The 24,314-nt window shown below is 44.0% G+C and overlaps 1 protein-coding gene and 2 long non-coding RNA genes across 12 annotated transcripts in view; 1 reads left to right on the top strand and 2 right to left on the bottom strand.

Moving 5' to 3' along the window:
• The window catches only part of RFFL (ring finger and FYVE like domain containing E3 ubiquitin protein ligase), a 78,868-nt gene extending 60,554 nt beyond the window's left edge, over window positions 1-18,314 (bottom strand). For 2 of the 10 annotated variants that reach the window (XR_005364662.1, XM_038548125.1), the window contains exon 1: window positions 13,853-13,959. Coding sequence is in view for 3 of the 10 variants with exons in the window: in XM_038548125.1 (XP_038404053.1) it covers window positions 13,853-13,886 (34 nt within the window). In the remaining 7 variants the exon portion in view is untranslated. Of the gene's footprint in view, window positions 1-7,800; window positions 7,942-13,852; window positions 13,963-17,329; window positions 17,784-18,155 lie in introns of those variants that run through there. The other 8 variants (XM_038548121.1, XM_038548127.1, XM_038548120.1 and 5 more) reach the window with 8 other exon arrangements.
• Window positions 18,315-18,530: 216 nt separating this feature from the next.
• LOC119873319 lies at window positions 18,531-20,399 on the bottom strand. Its single transcript, XR_005364661.1, has 3 exons — window positions 20,219-20,399; window positions 19,005-19,137; window positions 18,531-18,883 (listed from the first exon to the last, which is right to left on the bottom strand). It is a non-coding gene; the product is annotated as an uncharacterized LOC119873319 (long non-coding RNA).
• Window positions 18,532-24,314, top strand: part of LOC111097423 — an 18,488-nt gene continuing 12,705 nt past the window's right edge. Inside the window, exon 1 of the long non-coding RNA XR_005364660.1 lies at window positions 18,532-18,801. This is a non-coding gene — a long non-coding RNA (uncharacterized LOC111097423). The remainder of the gene's footprint in view (window positions 18,802-24,314) is intronic.

The following is a 24,314-nucleotide window of genomic DNA, read 5'->3' as shown; positions in this document are numbered from 1 at the left end:
CCTGATCCTGGAGACCAGGGATCGAGTCCCACAGGGAGCCTGCTTCTCCCTCTGCCTGTGTCTCTGCCTCTCTCTGTGTCTCATGAATAAATAAAATCTTAAAAAAAAAAAAAAAAAAACTCAGACAAGTTATTCACCATCTAAAGGTCCATTTTATGGGTGGTCACAAGAGATATTCAGTGTGTGTATTAAAATTTGCACACACTCATACTCACTGTTTTTCTTGAACAGGAATACATAATCCCATTTATAGGCCACATTTTTTTTTTCCTGCAGGAGATCTAACTTTATAAACAGCAAATAGGTGTCAAAAGAAAAATAAAAATGCTCACATCTCAGGATCCTTTAGTCTTCCAAATCCATGGAAAATTACCAAATACAAAAAGATACACACACCAGAAGGGAACTACAGTGGGGGCAGTAAATCAAGAAGGTATTTTTAGCTTTATTGAGTATTTGAAATTTTTTTTGTTTTGTTTTAGCAAGGACTACATAGTCAAATATTACTCGGTAATTTAAAATTGGGTTAGTTTTAAATTTTTTACTGTTCATGAACTAATCTTTTCCCTTTCTCATTCTTTCCTAACAGCTCCCTTTTACCTATTTTCCCCTCCCCAACATCCTAAATGATACTGCACATTTATTCTTTTTAGCAAAATTAAACTTATTTATACCCATATCCTTTTTCTTACTTAGAAGGGTAGAATTGATAAATCAAAGTTTCCAGGAAGGAACCAGTGGCTGGCTATCTCACCTTGTTGAGAATAGGGACATTACCAAATTCTAATCTTTGGAGTTCTAGGATCTTACAACTTAAAAAAAAAAAAAAAAAAAGAAAAAGAAATAGAGCACCTCCTCTTCAAAAAAGACAAATGAGCATCAACCAAACATCTAGCATCTAATAAATCACAGAAATTAAGCATGAAAAATGAAGTAAATTTTAGGATACTGGAGAATCCACTCTGGGGTACTTAACAATCAACAGGGGTGCTTATTGAAAATGATTATTTCCCATCCCAGTCCCTCAGACATTCTGGATTAATGCAAGTGGAGAGAGGCCTCAGAATCAGAATTTTCGGGCAGCCCCGGTGGCGCAGCGGTTTAGCGCCGCCTGCAGCCTGGGGTGTGATCCTGGAGACCCTGGATCTAGTCCCATGTCCGGCTCCCTGCATGGAGCCTGCTTCTCCCTCTGCCTGTGCCTCTGTCCCTTTGTCTGTCTCTATGAATAAATAAATAAAATCTTTAAAAAAAAAAAAAAAGAATCAGAATTTTCAATAAGAATCTCCCTCTCCCATGTGATTCTGATGCAGGTGGGCCTTGGATATTTTGAGAGCCCGGTCATACAGCTATGTTCCCTGAGCACTGTTCAAAAATGAAAAGTTTTGTTTTAAAGACCACCAAAATGAATAGTAGTCTCAACAGAGTAGGTCTTAGACATAAGTCCCCTTACCCACAAGAACTAAACTGTATTTATTTTGTCAATTGGACCGTTATTTTCTTCAAGCCTCCAGAGACAATTATCCTAACTACTCTTAAAGATTTCAGCTGTCACCCACAGTCGTTATACAGAGACATTTTCACACCTGGGATGCAGTAGAAAGGGCTTAATGGAATTTTTATGGCTGTGAAAATTAAAGTTCACTTGATTCAACAGAATAGTCAAATAAAACAAAGGATAAAACCTCCCCAAAGGCACAGGTTCAAAGTAGAGGCTTTTGAGTTCCTGATGAGGCAGTTTTGCCCAGAAATTCAAACCATGGGATGCTATATAGCTCATATGTCTTCAGAGTACCCAAATGCCAACTTATCACCGCAGCATCAGCCAACGCAGGCTCCCTGTAACATTTGGAAGCACAAACCTCCTGTATAAAATGGCCTCTCCTGGGAAACAAAGGCTGTCGCCATGGTGGGGATCATTCCATCCTGGGGCCAGAAGGACCAGGCTGTCCGTTTAATCTTTAACGAGCCACTTTCATGTTCAGATGCAGAACTGGCACAGGGTGAGGCTCAGCCTGCCTCACAGCACTTGGCCGCACAACACCCCCAGAGCTGCGTAAGGGCACGCGAAGTCAGTCTGTCTCCACTGGTACAGTTACCAGGATCTGTCCTGTAATATAATTGTGGGGACCTAATGATCTGCTGCAGTGTAAGAGTTCAGAAAGGTATCCAATATCAAGGGTGCGGCAACTGCCTACCTCAGGCACAGTGAAATACGAGATCCCTAAATGTTAGGGAATTGAAAAAGTAGCAAGCCTGCAGGAAAAGGAAGAGTACAAAGCTGACAGGACACAGGCTGAGGTCCTAATAACAAGATGGGGGGAAAGGAAGTCAGTGACACAACCAAACTGCTATCCTGGACAACTCACTCTGGAAACCTGGCAACAGAAATCTTGGAACCATTCGACAGTGTAACTTTCTATACAAAGCTATTTCTTCTTCATCTCCTCTCCCCCGCCCCCAGAGCTGCTAATACAGAATGGCAGGAAAAGGCCCTTGTCATCCAATTCCATCACCTGAACGATTCCTATAGCTTCATAACGAAGTGACTAGTAAGCACTGGTCCTACCCCCAGTAACCACCCTCCTGCCCATGCTCCTCTCAGAACAAAGATTCTATCATTCAACTCTGCAGATCTCCTGAATTCACAATTCTTTACTGTGTGCCTCTGGATTCTTCTCCTCCTCAAATACATCCACACATGCTCTCTTCTTTCTCTCTACTCCCTGCCACCTCCCATATTCATGCCCTGCCTCCAATAACAAAGTTCCTAACTTTTCCCATTGGTTTCCACTAAAAATGCCACAAGATTAAGTTACCTTCTCGCAGGTTCCCAAGACTAGGTGGCCTTTGTTGACATGTGTTTCATGTGCATGGGTAATTTCTAGCCAAGTAGATAAGGTTACCTGTTCACCTACAGTTAATCTTCAAACTGGCTTATGTAGGCTATGGAAATAAAAGGGTAAGACTACACAGCTTGAATGTCCCATGAAGGTAATCAAAATAATGGAAGACAGAGAGAAGGGGAGGGGGAGGGGATTTCAAAATAAAGACTGAACTGTGCATTTCAGTAGCACTTAAGAAAACACTTCATCTGACTAAGCACCTGATGAGCAGACGAATACCCAAAGGACTGTACATTTTCCAAAGATTATTTTGCTCACAGTTCCTGCTTTCTTCAAGGTTCATAAAATCAAACTTGCATTATTTATAATAAAATGGATAGGTAGATTCTAATATCCAGAATTCTACTGATTTCCTTGCAAACCAAGCTACAACCTTGTTTCAACTCAAGCCTATGTAACAGGGAATAAAATATATTCTGTTTAGATCTTTCAAAGTTATCTCTCATCCCTTTTATAAGGGAACACTACCACCAAAAAAAAAAAAAAAAAAATCACAGGGAAAATGCCCATAATACATGCCCATTGAAAACAAAAAAGCATTAGTAGAACAGCAGTCGGGAACCACACATAGAATACACATGCAGGCATCCCTGGGTGGCGCAGCGGTTTGGCACCTGCCTTTGGCCCAGGGCGCGATCCTGGAGACCCAGGCTCGAATCCCACGTTGGGCTCCCTGCATGGAGCCTGCTTCTTTCTCCCTCTGCCTGTGTCTCTGCCTCTCTCTCTATCATGAATAAATAAATAAAATCTTTAAAAAAATATATAGATGCATATGAACATAGAGTGAAAAAAAAAGATACAGGGGATCCTGGGGTGGCTCAGCGGTTTGGTGCCTGCCTTTGGCCCAGGGCGTGATCCTGGAGACCCGGGACGCCTGCTTCTCCCTCTGCCTGTGTCTCTGCCTGCCTCCTCTCTCTCTCTCTCTTAATCTCTGTCTTTCCTGAATGAATAAATAAAAAAATAAAATCTTAGAAAAAAGATACAAAACCTACAATTTAAGAGTCTAGAATCAATGGGGTGCCTAGGTGGCATAGTGGGTTAAACCGTCCGACTCTTGATTTTGGCTCAGGTCATGATCTCAGGGTTGTGAGATGGAGCCCTGAGTTGGGCACAGAAAGTCGGCTTGAGATTCTCTCCCTTTCCCTCCCTGTCTCCCACCAACTCTCCTGCAGCGCTTGTGCATGCCTGCGTGCTCTAAGCAGGAAGGAAGGAAGGAAGGAAGGAAGGAAGGAAGGAAGGAAGGAAGGAAGGAAGGAAGGAAGGAAGGAAGGAAGGAAGGAAGGAAGGAAGGCTTTTTTTAAAAGTCTAGAACCATTTAATAGTAGTTACTTCTGATAAGGACAAGGTTCACTTTCTGTGTTATATGTACACTTCTGTGCTATTTTAGTATTTTAACATTAGAGGCATAAGATAATTAATTTTACCAGAAATAGGGTACCTAAGATTACTTGACAAACAGTTTGAACAAGCTAACAGGGCCATTCTAAGCCAAATTTTCAGCATATTGAAAGCTATATTCATTGAGGCAATTTTTTTTTAAGATTTATTTATTCATGAGAGACACAGACATAGGCAGAGGGAGAAGCAGACTCCTAACAGGGAGCCCGATGTGGGACTCGATCCCTGGACTCTGGAATCAGGCCCTAAGCTGAAGGCAGACGCTCAACCCCTGAGCCACCCAGACATCCCCACTGAGGCAAATTTCTAAAGAATTAACCAGAACTTCATAATTTGGGGATAGCACTATTTGTTCACCATCATTGGTAGCACTGTGCTAGAAGTGATGCTGTGGTAGGTACTATGAGGTAAAAGGAGAGATTCTCAGGCTCACAGTTCTTACTTCCCCCAAAGTGAGTCTTGGTTGGTCTCCCTGTCTCAAGGAAACCACAGCCAAGGAATTAAAGAGCAAATCAACAGACCACTGAATGCTGTACAGAGACAGCCACACAGTGGGCTAACAACAAGATGGCTCAAAAATCTTTGCTCTTCGTCAGTCAGATCAGTCTTACCAAATTATCTGATGAACTTAAAAACCAGATATGCTATCTAGTAGAAAAGCTAAAATAAAAAATGTCGACAATACCAAATTCTGGCAAGGATGCAGAGAAATTGAATCTTCTACATTGCTGGTGGGACTATAAAATGGTAAAATGGTACAGCCACTCTGGAAAACCATTTGGCAGTTTCTTTAAAAAGCTAAACATATATTCCCCATCAGATTCAGCAACTGCATTCCTGGGCACTTAACCCAGGGAAATTAAAACATATGTCCAAAAAACACGTGCATGCAAATGTTCACAACAGTTTTTTTTTTTTTAATTTTTATTTATTTATGATAGTCACACACAGAGAGAGAGGCAGAGACACAGGCAGAGGGAGAAGCAGGCTCCATGCACCGAGAGCCCAACGTGGGATTCGATCCCGGGTCTCCAGGATCGTGCCCTGGGCCAAAGGCAGGCGCTAAACCGCTGCGCCACCCAGGGATCCCTGTTCACAACAGTTTTAAGCTGGAAACAACCAAAATGGCCTTCAGTAGATGAATAAAGAAACTGTGGCACATCCACACCATGGAATATGACTTAGCAATAAAAAGGAATGGGCTATTGCTACACACAACTTGGATGGAGGGCATTGTGCTGAGTGAAAAACGCCAATCTGAGAAGGTCATGAATTGTTATGATCCATTTCCCTAACATTTCAGAAATGACAAAATTAGAGAGTGAGAGAACAGATGGCTGGCTGCCAAAGATTTAGGGATGATGTGACAATTGCTCATTCCACTGTCCAATCACTACAGAGAACTCAGAAAAGCGAAAAGTTTGTAGAGCAGATCACATTTCTTATTATTTTGCAGTCCTTACTATGTGGGGGGTGGGGAAGGACACGGACTTTTTAGGTATGGATCAATTGCTGGCCCATTGACCTGAAACACATTTCAGGCACTACCTGTGCCCCACCCCTCCCCTCCCTGCATTTCCCCCAACCCTCCTCTCCTTTCGATCTGAGCTCCCCTGGAGCCACAAGAAATGAACCAAAAGGCAGAAGTAACCAGTGCAGAGTGAACTCTGCTGTAGTTCCAGCTCAGCATTCAGCCAAAACTGTCCTGCTTGAAATCAAAAGCATCAAAACACTGCAGCAATTAGACAAAGAAATTGTGAAAGATGTGGTTACACCAGGCATCTCACATGTGACAGGCTTCTTAACCACAACTAGCTTTTCTTACAAAAGTCTTAGGAGCCTCCAAAATGTGAGGCAGAGGTTAGCAGAAAAACTTTCAGTGACGCGCTTCCTCTGTGATTCTTCGGCCAGTCCTCACAGGGCCCTCCTAGTAAGGGAAGCAGGACACAGATCTCAAGCCCAGATAGCAAAGTTTTACTTTCTATACTGATCAGGGCTTCTTCCTGAAAGTGGCCTGTCACCATTTATGCCACTATCACTTACAACATGAGGCCAGAACATCTATACATCTTATGTATAAGAGAAGGCCTACTGACAAACAGGAAGACACTCCCTTGACAAGAAAAAAAAAAACCTGAAAAATGAACTGCCACCAATGAATTCTCTAAGCCAATGCTTTAGCTGTTTAGTTGAATGTGCTTAAGGGTGACTGGTTTATACATCAAATATCATTATAATATTAGAATTAGGAATAAACAATACAACAATCCTTCAGTGCTAACAGAACTAGAAAAATACCTAACAGGTATCACTAATATCATTTTTAAATCACATTCCACACAAGGAGGCCCATGTATAATAAAATTTCAGGGCAGCCTGGGTGGCTCAGCGGTTTAGCACCTGCTTTCAGCCCAGGGTGTGATCTTGGGGACCCAGGATCCAGTCCCTCATCGGGCTCCCTGCATGGAGCCTGCTTCTCCCTCTGCCCTCCTCCCAACCCCCGTGTCTCTCATGAATAAATTTTAAAAAATAAAATCTTTGAAAGAAAAAAAAAAATTCAAAGCCCACTACTATATGAAATGGAACCTAGTTCTGAGGACCTACTACTCTGAAAAGTAATCATCATAGATGAGACAGTGTAGTGTGAGGCCACTATACCCTAGTGGTTGAGAGCTTGGCCTTTACAGCCAGAAGGGTTCAAACACTGTGTGGCCTTAGGCCTATCACCTAACTTCTCCATGCAGTGTTTTCACATCTGTGGAACATAGATACTAGGACCTACAACTCCTAAAACTGTTGGGAGAATGAAATAAGTTCATATAGTAAAGTCCCTGCACATGGCCAGTACACAGTGACTGTTGGTAATTTTTTATACATGTAAAATATGGCACAAAGACAAGTATCACACAGCAAAAGAAATGTTAGTCTTACACAAAACCCTCTTCTACTTTTAGACACAAGTAAGCCTTCTCCTAACTCCCACCAAAGAATGCATACAATTCCATTCAGAAAAAAAGTATCATTTTACACAACGGAATGAGTAAAATAAATCCTGCTGAGCAAGCCTAATGTTTCCCAAGCTCTCATGGGCAACATATGATTTCAATAGGAGAAGGGGGCTGTTTTGTAAAGAAGACAGTTTTATAACATCTTACACCAAATGAAATGTTCAAAGTGAAAATTCAAGGCTTTCACACAGCAGGCACAGACTTTCAAAACATCTGTACCCCCATTCATGTTCCCCATCCTTCTTTCCTAATCAAGGTTGTAATAACCAAAGTTCTCTGTAGGCTGGTGGTACACAGGCTGACAACATGCCATCCTACTGAATAGTCACTAACGGGGAAAGCCAGGCCCAGGGAGTCAATATTCTCTTAACAGCCCCAACTCCCACCCCGCCCCAGTCAGAAAGGTGAAGTTTGTTCTAGAGACACTTAAAGTTTTGATTTAAAAAATCTAGACACACACACACACACAAAATCTAGACACAGTACCATACCTTTCTTTCTCCATTTCTAGGCTTCCCAACTATTCAGGGAACAACCACAGACATTTTGGAATCAGAAACATAAATTGTTTCCAAAAGTGTTCAACAATGCTTGTCCAAAGGCCCCAGTAGAGCTGGTAATTTAGACAGCTGTGCTAGGAGCCACAGAAGCCGCATTTTCTAACTAGTATTGCTTCCGAACAATTGAAACTTTCTCCAGTGCAAAGTCCAGACACAGAGAACAGTGTTCTTGTGAACATCCACAACAGTTTCATTTTTGTTTAACCACCAAAATAACAGCTCCAATAATCTATCAAGTTTGACATTTCATCCAACTAAGCAATTCGACTAGGATGCAAAGCACGCAGAGATACTTCCCCCTGTTCCATATCAACATTCATTTTGATATTATAGCAATACAAACAACTCTTGTTCCTAGACTACTTATAAAGGTTTCTAAAAAGCAAACTTCAGTGCCAAAAAAAACCTGTACACCCCCAAATTTTACTTTCTGTCTTCTACTTTTAAGCAGCTTTATTAACTATGAGTAAAGGCCAAGAAGTTGAAAACTCCTTTTTAGTATTTAGTCAAGAGGTAAATATCCCTCCTGATTCAGGCACCAAATTCAAGTTTTTTTTTGTTTTTTTGTTTTTTTGTTTTTTGTTTTTTTGTTTTTGTTTTACCAAATTCAAGTTTTATTGCCTTATTCTTAAGCATATTAAAAGTAAGCATCCTTCACCTAATTTCCAAGTAGTAAAAATTGTGGTCGTGGTCTAGCAAATCACCAGGCAATACTTCTCTCCCCAAGTAGGAATGGGAGTGCTCAGCTGGTTGCTTCATCTACAAGTAGCATAAGGAAGAAAATGATCTCCTCAGTACCACTCAGAACAATGCTATTCAAAGTGTCTTAAACTCCTGTGTGCCTTAAATCCCTCCACTGCAAAATAAAGGCAGCCCCCTAATTACAGAATTTCTCAACATCACCACCATCATGGTAGTCCTTGCCATCAGAATCCCAAATTTCAGTCCCAAACACTCTTGATTCTCTAGGTCTAGGCTAGGAATCAGAAAACTGGATTTTTTTTTTTGCAAGTGCTCAGGAGATTCTGGTCATGCTAAAATTTGAGATTAGCAATAGATGATGTTACCAATGCTTTTAGAAATAAAAAAAGGTCATCATTTGTGCATGATCCTCGATAAAGAAATTATCTTAGGTAAAGAATATTTTTAAATCAGTATATTAAAACTTATAGAAAGCATATCTTAATATGCTTTTATAATATTTGTAAAATGTAACAACAAATTTCAACTTTTTCCCCATTTTATTTATTTTTAAATGTTTATTTGAGAGAGAGCACTCAGCACATGCAGTGGAGGGAGGGGCAGAAGGAGACAGAGAATCTCAAGCAGACTCCCTGTTCTGCACAGAGCCCGGTGAGGTTCTCACAACCCTGAGAGCGTGACCTGAACCAAAATCAAGAGTTGGTCGGTCCCTCAGCTGATGGAACCACCCAGGGGCCCCTATTTATTTACTTATTTGGTAATGTCTACACCAAAAGTATGGCTCAAATACATGACCCAGAGATCAAGAGTTGCAAGCTCCACTAACAGAGCCAGTAAGGTGCCCCAACTTTTTCCCATTTTAAAAAATGATGTTGTAGGAGTAGTGCCTGGCTGGCTCAGTCAGTGGAGCACACAACTCTTGATTTCGAGGTTGTGAGTTTGAGCCCCACATTGGGCAAAGAGCCTTAAAAAAATTGTTTGGTTGGAAGGAACAAATGTAAATTACACGCAAATATTTACATTCTATGGCATCAAAAACTGCTTTCTTGACATGGTATTTAGAACTCTTGAATTTTGTACCAATCCCTCCTGAATAAAGCCAGTGGCTTATTTTTATGTTTGTTTGTGTTTCCACAAGTAACAGTCCAGGTATGGACAGCTTGCATCTCAAATAAAAGCCAACTGAGATATAATTGTCAATGTATTTTCCTTTTTTTTTTTTTTTTTTTTTAAATTTTTATTTATTCATGATAGGCACACAGTGAGAGAGAGAGAGGCAGAGACACAGGCAGAGGGAGAAGCAGGCTCCATGCACTGGGAGCCTGACGTGGGATTCGATCCCGGATCTCCAGGATCGCGCCCTGGGCCAAAGGCAGGCGCCAAACCGCTGCGCCACCCAGGGATCCCTGTATTTTCCTTTTTAATATTAGTTTTGGTAGTACAAAAGACATGTTGATCTGCTATATGAAAAATTTTATCAAATAAATAATATTTAGGAAATTGATGGAAGATCATCTGGAGGCAAAGTCGCAGAATTAAGTATAATTTTTATGTCTCCCATTAACAGGTTGGCTCACTGTCCCTACTCATCAAGCTGCAGGTCTGCAACTGTGTCAACAATCCAGAGTTAGGAACCACTGAAATAGGCCAGTGGGCATGGGCGTGGACGATTCAGAGTCACCTGGAGTGCTGGGTCTCACTATATGGTGAGGGGAGCAGGGAAGATGGAGTGGCCTATCAAGCTCTCTGGGAATATTCTAACGCTCCTCTCCCCATCTATTTTATAGCAAACACTAACAAAGATAAACTTCAGCTCATACTCTGAATGATCAAGCAAACTCTTCCATCAGTAAATGAAACGACCAAGAATGGTGCCTGAATCCAGTAGTGCCTGAAAGGTAGAAACAAAGGTAGACAAATGTGAGAGAAACTGAAAGACTAAGAATTTTCCACTGGACTGTGCAAGTCTGAGCACCTGCACTCATTCCTCCCCACCTCGGTCAGCCCCTAACTCACCCTCTTCACCTCTCTGAAAAATCCAAAATGTCCAAACAATGGCTGCTAATTTGCAAAAACAATTCCTCCCTCTTCCTAGAATCATCCTTGACTGCAGATTCCTCAAACCAGCTGAACTTCAGCTGACCCACTCCTGCTAAAGCAAGCCCTAGAAAACACTCTGCTCTCTTTCTCCAAACTAGAATGCTCCTTTTGTCCAGTATTTTCGAATAAAGGCTTATGCTCTGGTGAATCTTCCACACCATGTAAAATAATAATTTAGCATGGTCAAGAGGAAGTATAATTAATTCATTGTGGGCCCACTGATTCAAGACTTAGGGAAAGGTTGGAAGCAGAGAGAGGATGAGGTTCGGTTATTTCTCAGGCAGGTGTCTTAATCATTACTAAAATTAAAAAAAAAAAAGTAAGAATCACAGAAATGCTGGAGACAACACACTTCCCTATGTATTTTAGGATCTAATATATTGATTCCTGTGCCGTAAATCTATATGCATGAGATCTGGACAGAGATTGAAAGATTTCCAAAGCAAATGAAAAGAGTAAACCACAACGAGGACCAGGACGGGGTGGGAGAGGAGGATGCTACATTTACTTAAGAAAAGCTTTTTTTTTTTTTTTTTTGCAAGTCTTTTAACATAATCCAGCAGTTGCAAATAAACAATGGGTGCTGATTACTAACGAATTACATTTAACTACTCAGAGTCCAGCAGAGCCTCCAGTTAGCCAAACTTCCTGAAAGTTTCAGGATGACTAGGCACCATTTCTTTCTTTAAAGAGGATCAAGGCACTTAAAATGTCTTCAGCAATCAGACTGGCTCCTGGTAGTTCAAGTGGGGGTGGGTTCCCCTACTTTTAGAACTGGGCCCTGGTGGAAAAAACAGCTGTCCCAGGGCACCCTGACCACTCTACAACCCAGAAACAATGAAATCCACACAATTCCAGCAAAAGCATGAGTACATTAAACCAGGAGAGGAAGACCTAACCTGCAGCACCGGTAAAGGGCAGTTTTAAAAAGTCAAGTAGCACTTACTCAAAACAATTTTGTAGAAATGCAAAAGCAACATGGGGCATGACTGCTGAAAAAGGCTGCTGAGGGAGCGAGACAGTTTTGCTTATCTTTTTTTTTTTTTTTTTGCTTATCTTTTTATAGGAGAGGTCAATGAAGAAATTACCAGACCAAGGTCACTTTCCATTAAAAAAAAAAAAAAAGTTGGAAGCCTTAACAGGAGATAAAAACCAGCGTTAAGTCATGACTCCGTGAAATCGCAGCCTGGTGAGAATCTCTCCAAGAATCCTGTAGGAAATGAAGTGTGGATTAGCGTAATTAAATGTAAAGTCTCCTTGAGAGCAACTTCTGTTCTAAAGACTAGAGCCATTTCTGTGAAATGTATCACAGAGAAATTGTGAAGAGGATTTGCCAGGCATCACAGCTTTTCCACTCTCACATCAGGTCTGCAGACACTATGATCTAAAAAGAACAGGGCAGTGATTTGGGGAGGGAATTACATAATACACCTTATCAGAGAAAACCATTCCATTCTCCTGTCTTTGCAAAAGTTCATGGGCTCATGTAAGTGTAATATACTTCAGGGTTTCAAAAATTACACACATTGCCCTCCAAAGAGATGGAGGGAAAAATATAATCACAGGGTAAAGGCCAAACATGGTCTCTTCTGAATGCTTAAATAGCCAATTATGTGTCTTAATACATTAATTCTATGGAGAGAAAGAAGACTATTACAGGAAAGTTGAATAAGACATCTTAAAAAATGTACCCTGGGGCCTAAGTCCATTCAACTGACAGTAAAATCACCCCCTCGAAAAAAAGCAGTTTGATGCAACGTCTAGTATTTTAATTTCCCAGCTGCCAAGAGAAATATATAAGGAGCAGAAATTAAACTAATTATGTCAGCAGCACAGTGAACAAAACTTTAATTGTATTACACACTAGTTAGACATTTGCTGAACAATACAAAGGCCCTTAAGGGCAGAAACTTCTCTAGAATATAAATGATCCCCAATCAAATGACAAAAATTAGTCTGTTTAGGTAATAAACGGATTCGTGGTTTAGATATAAAATTTCAACCAACATCATAACTCAATATAAAAAATATCTAATATAAGAAACAAATCTCTAAAATGGCTTTGAATCACTCTCTGATTTACATATGCTGTATCATTAATAGGTCCTTTAAGCCAGCATTGTACTAATCAGCTTTTTTAAACATCCTGCCTACAAAGGGGCCTATTCATTTAGCTGGGAGACAGGTGTTAGCAACCAGCAACCTCTTTTAGCCTGGAGTTTCAGGGGCCTAGCCTGCGATTATTGTGGCATGATTGGCAAGTCGAAAGCAAGAGCACTTTGAAAGATGGGAAGGGAAGAGAGAGGGAAAGAGAGACAAAAGACACCAAAAGGGAGAAAGGAAGATGAGGGGGGAAAAAATGGATGTCAGCTACCACTTCACGGGGCCACCCTTAGAGCCTCCTGGCCTAAGGGGAGTGCCCCGGCTACCACCCAGATGGATGACAGATACACACGGACAGTAACTCTGGATATATGCCTGTGCTCCACTCATTCAAAAATGTTTTTGAATGTCCTAGGACTCACTCTTCTTTATCCCTATCATCCAGTTCCTAACGTCAGTCCTCACTCTCTCATAGACTCTTAAATAAGAGTTGTGGGAGTAGATACTCCTGGAAAGAGTTGAGAGAAAGCAAATTCAGAAAGACATCTTCAGCCTTTGGAATAAAGATCCTAGCAGAAAAGTAGAAGGGAACATTCATGCAGTTGCCTGCAACTGCATACATAAAGAATAATATGTTCTCTCTTTTAAGCCCTGTAACAATCCCAGCAGGTATTATTCTCATCTTGGGGATGAAGAAAATGAAGCTGATGGCAATTAAGGAAGGGGCCTGAAGTAGCATGGCCAGGAGGCAGAAGAGCTGGGATTCATAACCAGATGTGTCAATTTCCTAAATTGTTAGGCTTTCCCCAAGTTTAATTCCTTAACATATCGTAAGTGCCCTGATTCTGTTTTAACGCGGATGGTTCTGTACTTCAGCACTTTTTCTTCCTTCCGGGAACTCAGCAAAGGACCTGTGACTAAACTGTATTGACTATTAAGCCTCCATTATTTTCCATAAGCGCTTCAGCTACGAAGCAGTGAAACATCTGGCAAGTCGGCTTTATTTTTAAATTCTACACGCGGAGAATTCCCAGGCACCCCACCCCCACCAACACTGATCATAACTAGATTCACCTACCAATTCCGACCTCCAGTTGTTTCCACATTATCATTCATTTGTCCACTCAGGAAATAAAGGAAGCTACTTTCACCAACCCTCCCTCATGACTCCTGATAGATAATACAGCAGTGGGGTGGGGGAGCCTCTCTGTAAAGTAATTTACATAAAAGTTATAAAAGCTCTTTGTTATCTGTCATGACTAGGAAATGGGCTATTCTAGCAAATCAAACATCCTGGATAACATAATGATGGCTTTAAAGGGACAACCATTTATAAAGAATTTCAAAGCAATGCAACAGTGGCTCCCAAACCTGGATGCTGATCAGAATCACTTGGGGAGCTCTTTGGAAATAGAGGCCAGAGTGTTGTTTTTTTTTTTTTTAATGTAGATTCTTGGTCATCGCTTATCCACTCAATCAAATCTCCAGGAGGTGGGGCTGAGAAATCTGTACTTTTAAAGAACCCCTTAGTGACTCAGCTTCGAACTGCAGCTTTCAAGGAATGGCTGGCTGGCTGGCTTTTGGGAACTCCTTGCAATAAAACACACTAAAAAGGCTAAAAACTGCACTGAATACAATGAGACCTTCTTTTGCTGATTCATTAAGACTTTAGGATCTCCCAACAGCTCTCGTTCCTCATTCACTATTGGTCACTAGTCACAGTACTGGAGAAACCAGAAAGGAAAGGTTAAGATTTCACATTGGTACAAAGCTGGAAAAACCAGATTTGGTTTTTCTAACAGATTTTAAAAGCTGGTTTCCCCCAGAGGATACATAACTTTTATGCTTGCTTTAAAAACGAAAATGTTTAAAATCAGGCAATAGGATTCTGTTTAGCTACAATTCAGAACGTTAACAGGCCTAAATGCATCAAAAATGTGCAACATTCAACCTGCAGAAGCAAGGAAACTTCATGACCATCTTAATTAAGAGAAAGGAAGATAATGGGTTTAAACTAAGAATGGCATTATAGGATTAGATAAAACCACTGTCTTGACCATGCAACTGATAAATCCTGGAAACTGGGAGAACTGAGGCCTGTGATTCCTTCCTATCTGGGATAGCTTTCATGTGAAATGTAACAGAATAACCTATTAAAAGTCCTATTAAAGCTCTTAATATAAAACCATGATACAAGAAAATGACCAAGTCATTTCCCTATTGAAGGAAGAGGGTGGAGTTATGTTTGTATATAAAAAGATTGTCCTTGTGTGTCAACTAACTTCAGTTAAAAAAAAAAAAAAAGCTGACAAAAAAAGGTAATAAAAAATAAAGACAGTCCTTAAAAATGCTAAAATCTTTCTTACATAAACACAAATAACCAAGGGCACCTGGATGGCTCAGTGGTTGAGTGTCGGCCTACTGTTAGGCTAGGTCCTGAGATCAAGTCCTGTATTGGGCTCCCTGCAGGGAGCCTGCTTCTCCCTCTGCCTATGTCTCTCTGCCTTTCTCTCTATGTCTCTCACGAATAAATAAACTTTTTTTTAAGATTTTATTTATTTATTCGTGAGAGACACACACACACACACACACACAGAGAGAGAGAGAGGTAGAGACACAGGCAGAGGGAGAAGCAGGCTCCTGCAGGGAGCCCGATGTGGGACTCGACCGCAGGTCTCCAGGATCACACCCTGGGCTGAAGGCAGGCGCTAAACTGCTGAGCCACCGGGGCTGCCCAATAAATAAACTCTTAAAAAAAATAAAAAAAATAAAAAAATAACACACATGCAACCATAACCAATAACCAAACAAAAACAATAACTAGTAACCATTACCAAACCAGTAACCATTACCAAACAATAACAAGGAAGAAGCTAGTCCCTGAAGACTTCACCAATAGCTAGCGATTTAAACTCTGTATTCTCATTAAACTCTAAATTACTACTTAGCTCTGTATTGCAGGGGTGATGAGATTCCAAGGTGCAGAGACTAAAACTTTCATTCCCAAACAAAAACACTATGGCCAGTACAAATTTGATAGAAATGTCTCTAATCTACCATTAAAACAATAGCAGTATTAGAAAAACAATAGCAGTATTAAAGGTTCTATTATAAGAATAAAAAAAATCCGGGTGGGATTAGGCTCCCCAACACTCCTTAAGTTTCTGTAGGTGTTTTCAGAAAGTCCTAGGCACAATACTCTTACAGATGGGTGTGGCTATATTAAACTTCACAGTGGGGATCCCTGGGTGGCACAGCGGTTTGGCGCCTGCCTTTGGCCCAGGGCGCGATCCTGGAGACCCAGGATCGAATCCCACATCCGGCTCCCGGTGCATGGAGCCTGCTTCTCCCTCTGCCTGTGTCTCTGCCTCTCTCTCTCTCTGTGACTATCATAAATAAATAAAAATTAAAAAAATAAAAATAAACATCACAGTGAACATGTTAGGGAAGAAACTGTGCCCTTTTTTGTTATTTTTGCCTTCTTAAATGCTGGTAACTGAAAATGCTTTTTCCATGCTTTTTTTTTCTTAAGAGGCCTTAAAGATGTATTCCTATTAGATGGTGCTAAGCAGTTAGTTGTGTCAATCTACCTGGCCGTAAGAAAGATTAAAAACAAATTAATTCCTAGTCTGAAACAGCTTTTTCTCTGCATATTATTTTAGCAGTTGGTTAAATGAAGTCAATATAGAGGATTTAAAACACTTGATCCCAGAGGATCCCTGGGTGGCTGAGTGGTTTAGCGTCTGTTTTCGGCCCAGGGTGTGATCCTGGAGACCAGGGATCGAGTCCCACGTTGAGCTCCTGGTGCATGGAGCCTGCTTCTCCCTCTGCCTGTCTCTGCCTCTATGTGTCTCTCATAAATAAATAAAACCTTTAAAAAAAATAAAACACTTGATCCCAATATAAACAATCAGAATAACAGCTGTCTACCTGACAAATCTGGAAGTTTTTAGTGGGCTGATCCTCATAACTAGATCTAGACATTAAATGTGTGTCCTACATTACATGGAAACTTTAAGCACAACTGAGGTATTACATGGCCCTCCCTGCCACATGAATCTGCAGTTACACACCACTTCCAAACTGAAGAAAATGACCCCTCTAAACCGCCGGCTATGAACTGTACTCTCAAGTCCAGAATTATTAGGAAATATGCCATAACGTTTCAGAAATACTTGCCATCATGATTTTCCTTGAACATGAAAGAGAGCGAGCAATCAGGAAAAAAAAAAAAAAAAAGGATAAAGAAGTTGTCAAACCTGAAATCCCCTGAAGAGAAAGGAAGTAACACTACAGCTCCCAGCCCTGGGACTCTGGATTGAGAACTGGGCAAAGCACCGTGTTCCCTTGCCTATTCCCATTCCTAGAAAAATGGCTCGATAAGGGGACAGCTCTGGCCGGCCACGCTTCGGTCACCTGGCCCGTCCCTGGGAAAATCCCAAGGCTCCCCAGACGGCGCCAGCAACGAGAGTGATGGGAAGGCTTCCCCGTCCTCCAAACGACCCGCACACGGGATGAATAAGGGACGTGCCGCCTTCCTGGGGGCCACACGCACCTGTGGATGGCTGCTCGTTAGGTCGCCGCGGCCTTCCGCCACGGTGCGAAGGGGCAGTCGGGGGCAAAGCCCTACTGCCCGGCAACTCTTCCCTGCCGTAGGCGGACTGGGAGGAGCTTGAGACGCTCCCCCGTGGTTACACGAGCAGTTTTCTCCCACTAGAACGAATGACAGACCGACAAAAAGGAGAAACGACGCTGCCGTTCCTCTGTCCTGCCAGCGAGAACTCGAGCTCCGGGACGCCCTAGGCCTGGCCAAGGCCCGGGGCAGCCGAGGCCGAGAGGCCCCACCGCCCTTCTCCGCCTGGGCCCCCGGCGACCTCGCACATCCCCTCGAGCCCACGGAGGGCGAGGCCCCCACGAGGGAAGAGTGGGCGGAGGGCCGGGCCCACGCTCTCCAACTTCTCCCCGGGCCTCCAACTCCGGCCGCCTCCCGCGAGCGGCCCCGGGGCTCCTGCCGGCAGCAGGGGCGAGCGCGGCCCCCTACAGGCCTGACTCAGTTTCCTCGGCCGCAAGGACGCATCCGGCCCCGAGGCCAACTGAGCCGGCCGGTGTGCAGGGCGCCCGGGACCCTCGACGACCGCCGGCCCGGGGCCCCGCCCCTCAGCCGAAACGCCCGCCTCGAAGGACTTTCAATGGGACAGGTGCGAGCCGCCCCGGGTGCGGAGACGCCCAGCGACGCAGGGAGTCCCGGGCCGCGCCCCGCACGCAGGAGGCGCCTCCAGACGCGGCCCCGCGACCCCCGAGGCCCAGCGGCGACCCCGCCCAGGCCGGGCCCCGCGGCCCCCGCGGCCCCCGCGGCCCCCGCGCCGCCGCCGCCTCCTCACCTGCCGCGCCGCCCGCCCGCCCGGTCCGCACCTGGGAGGGGAGGGGCCGGATCCGGGCCGCGGACGCCTCAGGCAGGGGGGCTCCGGGCTCCGCCGCCGCCGCGTCTCGGGGGCTGAGGGGCACTGGGGGGCGGCCGCGACATCCTCCCGGGCGGCCCCAGGAAGTCGGCCCCCCCACCCCACCCCACCCCCCCCCAGCGGCCCAGCCCGGCCGCGCCCGCCCCCCGCCCCCCGCGGCCCCGCCCCCTCCCGCGGCCCCGCCCCCTCGGGAGCGCGCGGCCGCTGCCGCCGTGCCCGAGCCACCATAGAGAGGGGCGAGGCGCGCGCCGGGCTAGAGCGTGTCCCGCGCGCGCGCGCGCGCGCCCCCTGGCGGAGCTGAGGCCGCCGGAGGCCCGGCCGGCCGAGATGGGACCAGAGCCCTGCGGGGCGGCGACCCAGCCGTCGGTTGCCCTGTGTCAGGGCGTCCTCTCCTCCTCCTTGCCTTGGTCACCGGACTCTGCGCGAGAAGCTGGAGTCCAGGTCCGGGGCTCAGCCAGGTGGAGGTCCAGCTTGGTGACCTTGGGCCAGTCCCTTAACATCCCTGAACTCGTCTCGTCGCAAGAGTTTGCGAGTTGCCTCACTCCTATCTCCCGGTTCTGACAATGCGGTAAGCAGGTGATGGTTGCCCAGACCACGATGGAGGAGACCCAGGCCCACCAGGGTTCACTAGCTTATTCGAGGTCTCGTAGCTGGAAGGTATTAGAAGCCAGGTGTGTAAGACTTCAAAACCCATGCCTGTCCCACTCACTTGCTGGCACCGCCCTCGTCTAGCATTTCCAGGTCTGAACCCCCAGGGCTAGCTACGTTTACCTTAGGAGAGTGAGGAAAGTGCTCAAAGGAAGGCCTTGGTAGGAGAATGTGCTCAGGAGCCCACCCCGGGCAGTCATCAGCTGCGTACCTTTCAGCAGGTACTTAACGCCTCTGAACTCCAGCTTCCTCATCCCTGAAACAATTGGTATGGTTGTTAGGAGGCGGGGTGCTGTGAGGATGATATAAGCTAATGCACATAGAAGTGCTTAGTAACCTGTAAAGCACCAGGGTTGCATGGGGATCGTTAGCCAGCGTGGACAAAGAAAATACCTAGTTATGAAAATAATATACATCTTAATAATTCTTCAGAGCATGTCTATTAACACTTAGTTTTCTTCTGCTTTTAGGTTCCAATGAAACCTCCCACAGTTGTTCTTTGCAATTTGTATTTCAATATAAGGACTATCAGGCCGGGAAAAAAATGACATAAAAATACTACCATTTAGGGGCGCCTGAGTGGCTCTGACAGTTAAGCATCTGCCTTTGGCTCAGGTCATTATCTCAGGATCCTGGAATAGAGAGCCCTGCTTTGGGCTCCCTGCTCAGCAGAGTCTGCTTCTCCCTCTCCCTGTGCTCGTTCTCTCTCTTAAAAAGATACTATCATTTATATACCTGGACTGTCCCTCCACATTTTTTTTATGATAGACACAGTCGGAGAGAGAGAGGCAGAGACACAGGAAGAGGGAGAAGCAGGCTCCATGCCCGGAGCCCGACATGGGACTTGATTCCAGGTCTCCAGGGTTGACCTGGGCCGAAGGCAGGCGCCAAACTGCTCAGCCATCCAGGGATCCCCTCCACAAGTATTTCTAATCTTCACAACCCAGCAAACTGAGTACTATCATTCCCATGATTTTTTTTGTTTGTTTGTTTGTTTTTAATTTTCTTATTTATTTATGATAGTCACAGAGAGAGAGAAAGAGAGAGAGATAGGCAGAGGGAGAAGCAGGCTCCATGCACCGGGAGCCTGACGCGGGACTCGATCCCGGGTCTCCAGGATCATGCCCTGGACCAAAGGCAGGTGCCAAACCACTGCGCCACCCAGGGATCCCTCATTCCCATGTTATTAATGAAGATCTGAAGGTTAAGTAATTTACCCAAAGCCACACAGTTTGAAAAAGGCCAAGCTGAAATTTGACACCAGGTCTTTCCACCCCCAGTAACTCATGGAAAGACAGGCAGCCTAGAGGACTCCCGACCCTCATGTTTTTTCCTACCTGGCTATTTCGTAACTTTCCTTGATGGAATTTTGTCTTCTCTGCTTCTCTCCGAGGCTTTATTCCCCCCATGGAGGGAGGCATTGTCTTCTATTTTCCCCTCTGATTCCTTTCCTCTTGAGATGTCAGGACATTGTTCATCCTCTCATTTTTGAAATGGATTTGTGACCTGTGATTAAGGCACAGCGTTCTCCACCTGATCTCTCCTCCTTTCAGCGTTAATTATAGTCATAGAAAGTTAATAGGCCCAGAACAAGGATGGGGTGAGACCAGAGATGTTCTTGTAAGCTCAGTTTACAAGCTGAGTGCTCAGTCCCAAACAGAAGAACACTCAATGCACTAGCTGGACCCAATGACTAGAGTCTAGATTCATGACATCCTCTGGAGGTCATTTTTTCCCCCTGGGCCCTCTGTCCACATTACAGCTAAATCATGAGAATGCTGTTAAATAATGTGCCTATCACTGAAGCAAGAAGGTCTCAGAGCTGCATTTGCCCACATTTCTCCTTTCTCCACCTTTAACATTATCACCATCACTATTTTTCATCTTTAGCATGTCCTTCTGCAGAGGCACTCAATAATGTGCCCATTGTGCAAGTAATCTAAAATCCTTTTCGGCAAGCAATGGTATTTAGTAGTTATAAAACACTAATTTGTCTACCAAGTGACATATTTATAGGAGCTGTTTACTTTGACATATTTTTATTATTTCTACTCATTTACTAAGTACTTTCCAATACATATTTATGAAGCACATGCCTTTCCCCAAACAGTAGTGAAAAAATAAATCATATTATTTCTATTATTGGCAGCAGCATACCAAGTCCTAGGGCCCTGATTTTTGTTACTTCTGGCAAGGGCTGAAAGAATTAATGGTGCTTGAGCACCTACTATGTGCCAGACTCTCTGTGAAAGGTACTGTACACAAATTACCTGTTAAATTCCCCTGAGACATATAATTTTACCAAGAAGGAAAATATAATTCCCCTGCAACACAGATTCTACCAATGAGACAGAGACATTACCTTGTCCAAGTATAATGGACACGTAAGGCATTTTGAGCCTAAATCTTTTCCTTACCCAAAACTCCAAATCATCATTCCATTTCACCAGTCCCTCTTAACTCCTCTGGACCTAATAAGTTATGTAAAATATAAAGTATTCCTTTCTGAAAGAGGCTGTGTAGATTACCCCAGAATGGAACAGAGATAAGCAGACATAAGATGCTAATTCCAATTTTTCTACAGGAGGTAACTCTCTAAGGGAGTTATTCCCTAAGAAATCAGGGGTAGGGTATTTTTCAAAGATAAGAACCAGTACAAGAGTTCTGCTCCTTCCTAGAGATAGGACTGGCTACACAGTTTGCAGGGCCTGGTACAAAATATGGGACCCTTGTTCAAAAAGTATTAAGAATTTCAGGATGAGGGCCCCTGGGTGGCTGGGTTGGTTAAGCATCTACCTTTGGCTCGGGTAATGATCTCAGGGTCCTGAGATGGAGCGCATGTCCACATGTCCGCTTTGGGCTCAGCAGGGAGTCTGCTTCTCCCTTGGCCTCTGCTGGCCACTCCCCTTGCTAGTGCTCCCTGTCAAATAAATAAAATCTTAACAAAAAAAAAAAAAAAGAATTTCAATATGGCAACAGTAAAATATTAAAGTCAGCACAGGGCTCTGTGCAATTGCACTGACCACACTACCATGAAGCTGGCCTTACCTGGACAGAAGGAAGCTGTTGCTATTACCTCCCAAGCATCAGAAGCCCCACAATGATATGAGATTAAAACCCATTATAGGCCTGGAAAAGTATTTGGTGCTTACATATGACTATCCATCAGGCATTAGTTTATTTTTAAAGATTTATCTATTTGAAAGAGAGAGAAATCTCTCTAAAGGGAAAGGGGAAGGGCAGGGGGAGAGGGAGAATCCTCAAGCCTTCTCCTAGATTAGTTAGTATAGAACCTGAGGAGGGTTTGATCCCACAATCATGACTGAGATGAAATCAAGTCAGCCACTCCAGAGCACCTGGGTGGCTCAGTCAGTTAAGTGTCTGCCTTCAGCTCAGGTCAGGATCCCAGGGTCCTCCCTCTCTCTCTGCCCCTTCCCTCCCCACACTTGAGGCTCTCTCTTGCTCACTCGCTCTCACTTGAAAATAAGTAAATAATTTTTTTTTAATAAAAGGCACTTGAGGTACCTGTGTGGCTCAGTGGTTGGGCATCTGCCTTTGGCTTGGGTCATGATCCCAGTGGGATCGAGTCCCACATCAAGGTCCCCATGGGGAGCCTGCTTCTCCCTCTGCCTATGTCTCTGCCTCTCTCTGTATCTCCCATGAATAAATAAAATCTTAAAAATTAAAATAAAAGGCATGGGATCCCTGGGTGGCGCAGCGGTTTGGTGCCTGCCTTTGGCCCAGGGCGCAATCCTGGAGACCTGGGATCGAATCCCATGTCGGGCTCCCGGTGCATGGAGCCTGCTTCTCCCTCTGCCTGTGTCTCTGCCTCTCTGTGTGTGTGTGTGTGACTATCATAAATAAATAAAAATTTATTTAAAAAAATAAAATAGGGATCCCTGGGTGGCGCAGCGGTTTGGCGCCTGCTTTTGGCTCAGGGCGCGATCCTGGAGACCCGGGATCGAATCCCACGTCGGGCTCCCGGTGCATGGGGCCTGCTTCTCCCTCTGCCTGTGTCTCTGCCTTTCTCTCTCTCTCTCTCTGTGTGACTATCATAAATAAATTTAAAAATAAATAAATAAATAAAATAAAAAAATAAAATAATAAAATAAAAAAATAAAATAAGGGATCCCTGGGTGGCGCAGTGGTTTGGCGCCTGCCTTTGGCCCAGGGCATGATCCTGGAGAACTGGGATCGAATCCCACGTCGGGCTCCCGGTGCATGGAGCCTGCTTCTCCCTCTGCCTGTGTCTCTGCCTCTCTCTCTGTGTGACTATCATGAATAAATAAATAAAATCTTTAAAATAAAAAAAATAAAAATAAAAAAATAAAATAAAATAAAATAAAGTAAAATAAAATAAAAGGCACTTAACCAACTGAACCACCCAGGCACCCCATACAGCAGGCATTATTTTCCCCATTTCACAGTAGATGAAACTAAGACTTAAAGAGTCTAAGTGATTCATCCAGTGACACTCAGCAAGTAAGTGTCAGAGATAAGACTGAATTAGTTGAGATATAAAAAAATCTTGTTCCTTGACTTTGTATCCTTTTCCCCATAGGCCCATTGTCTTCTGGCAAAACCTAGGTTTCAATTAAGGCTGTTATACCCAGAAACTACAGGGGGCTGAGAAAAGCTAGGGTTCAAAGGCTATTCAAACTAGTGCAGCACATAAAGTACAGCTGTATAGCCCCAGAACACACATACCTTCCATCAACTGGGAGAGAGAGAATTGTGTGTATGGCCAGTGTAACAGCCAGTACCTGGCCTCCCTCTCCATGATAAACAGGAGACACAATGAGGTCTCCACCTTGATAAAAGGTAACGATAGGGAACCTACAGCACCTTAATGATAAAATACTAGAAACAGCACACTAAAGTCAGGAGCAAGACCAGGGTGATGGCTATGGGTGCTTCTATTTGACTTAATATCTGAAGTTAGGGCAGCCTAGGTGGCTCAGCGGTTTAGCTGAAGCCCAGGGCATGATCTTGGAGACCCTAGATCGAGTCCCGCGTTGGGCTCCCTGCATGGAGCCTGCTTATCCCTCTGCCTGTGTCTCTGCCTCTCTCTCTCTCTCTCTCTCTGTGTGTGTGTCTCTCATGAATAAATAAATAAAATCTTAAAAAAAAAATCTGAGGTTAGTCTAGCCAGTGCAATAAGACAAGAAAAAAATGAGAAAAACACCTTTTTGAGGATAATCTTTGATGAATAATATAACCAGCTCTAATTTAAGCTCCATGCATCACAGAGCCTTCTCCAATGCCCTTCCCCAACACACCTCATTGGACAATATTAACTCTACCCAGTACAATTCCATGCCAGAACACAGCAAAAACCTAGCGGGATCTGCACATTTCTAAATCCCTTATTTCCTCCTGGTTCACATCTCTGGGACACACAGACTATTGTTTTGACCATTTTTTTAAAAATAT

The sequence above is a fragment of the Canis lupus genome, chromosome 9 (genome assembly GCF_011100685.1).
Source record: "Canis lupus familiaris isolate Mischka breed German Shepherd chromosome 9, alternate assembly UU_Cfam_GSD_1.0, whole genome shotgun sequence".
Classification (NCBI taxonomy): Eukaryota; Metazoa; Chordata; class Mammalia; order Carnivora; family Canidae; genus Canis; species Canis lupus.
The sequence above is the reverse complement of the archived record's forward strand: the minus strand, read 5'-3'. Positions and strand labels throughout refer to the sequence as shown.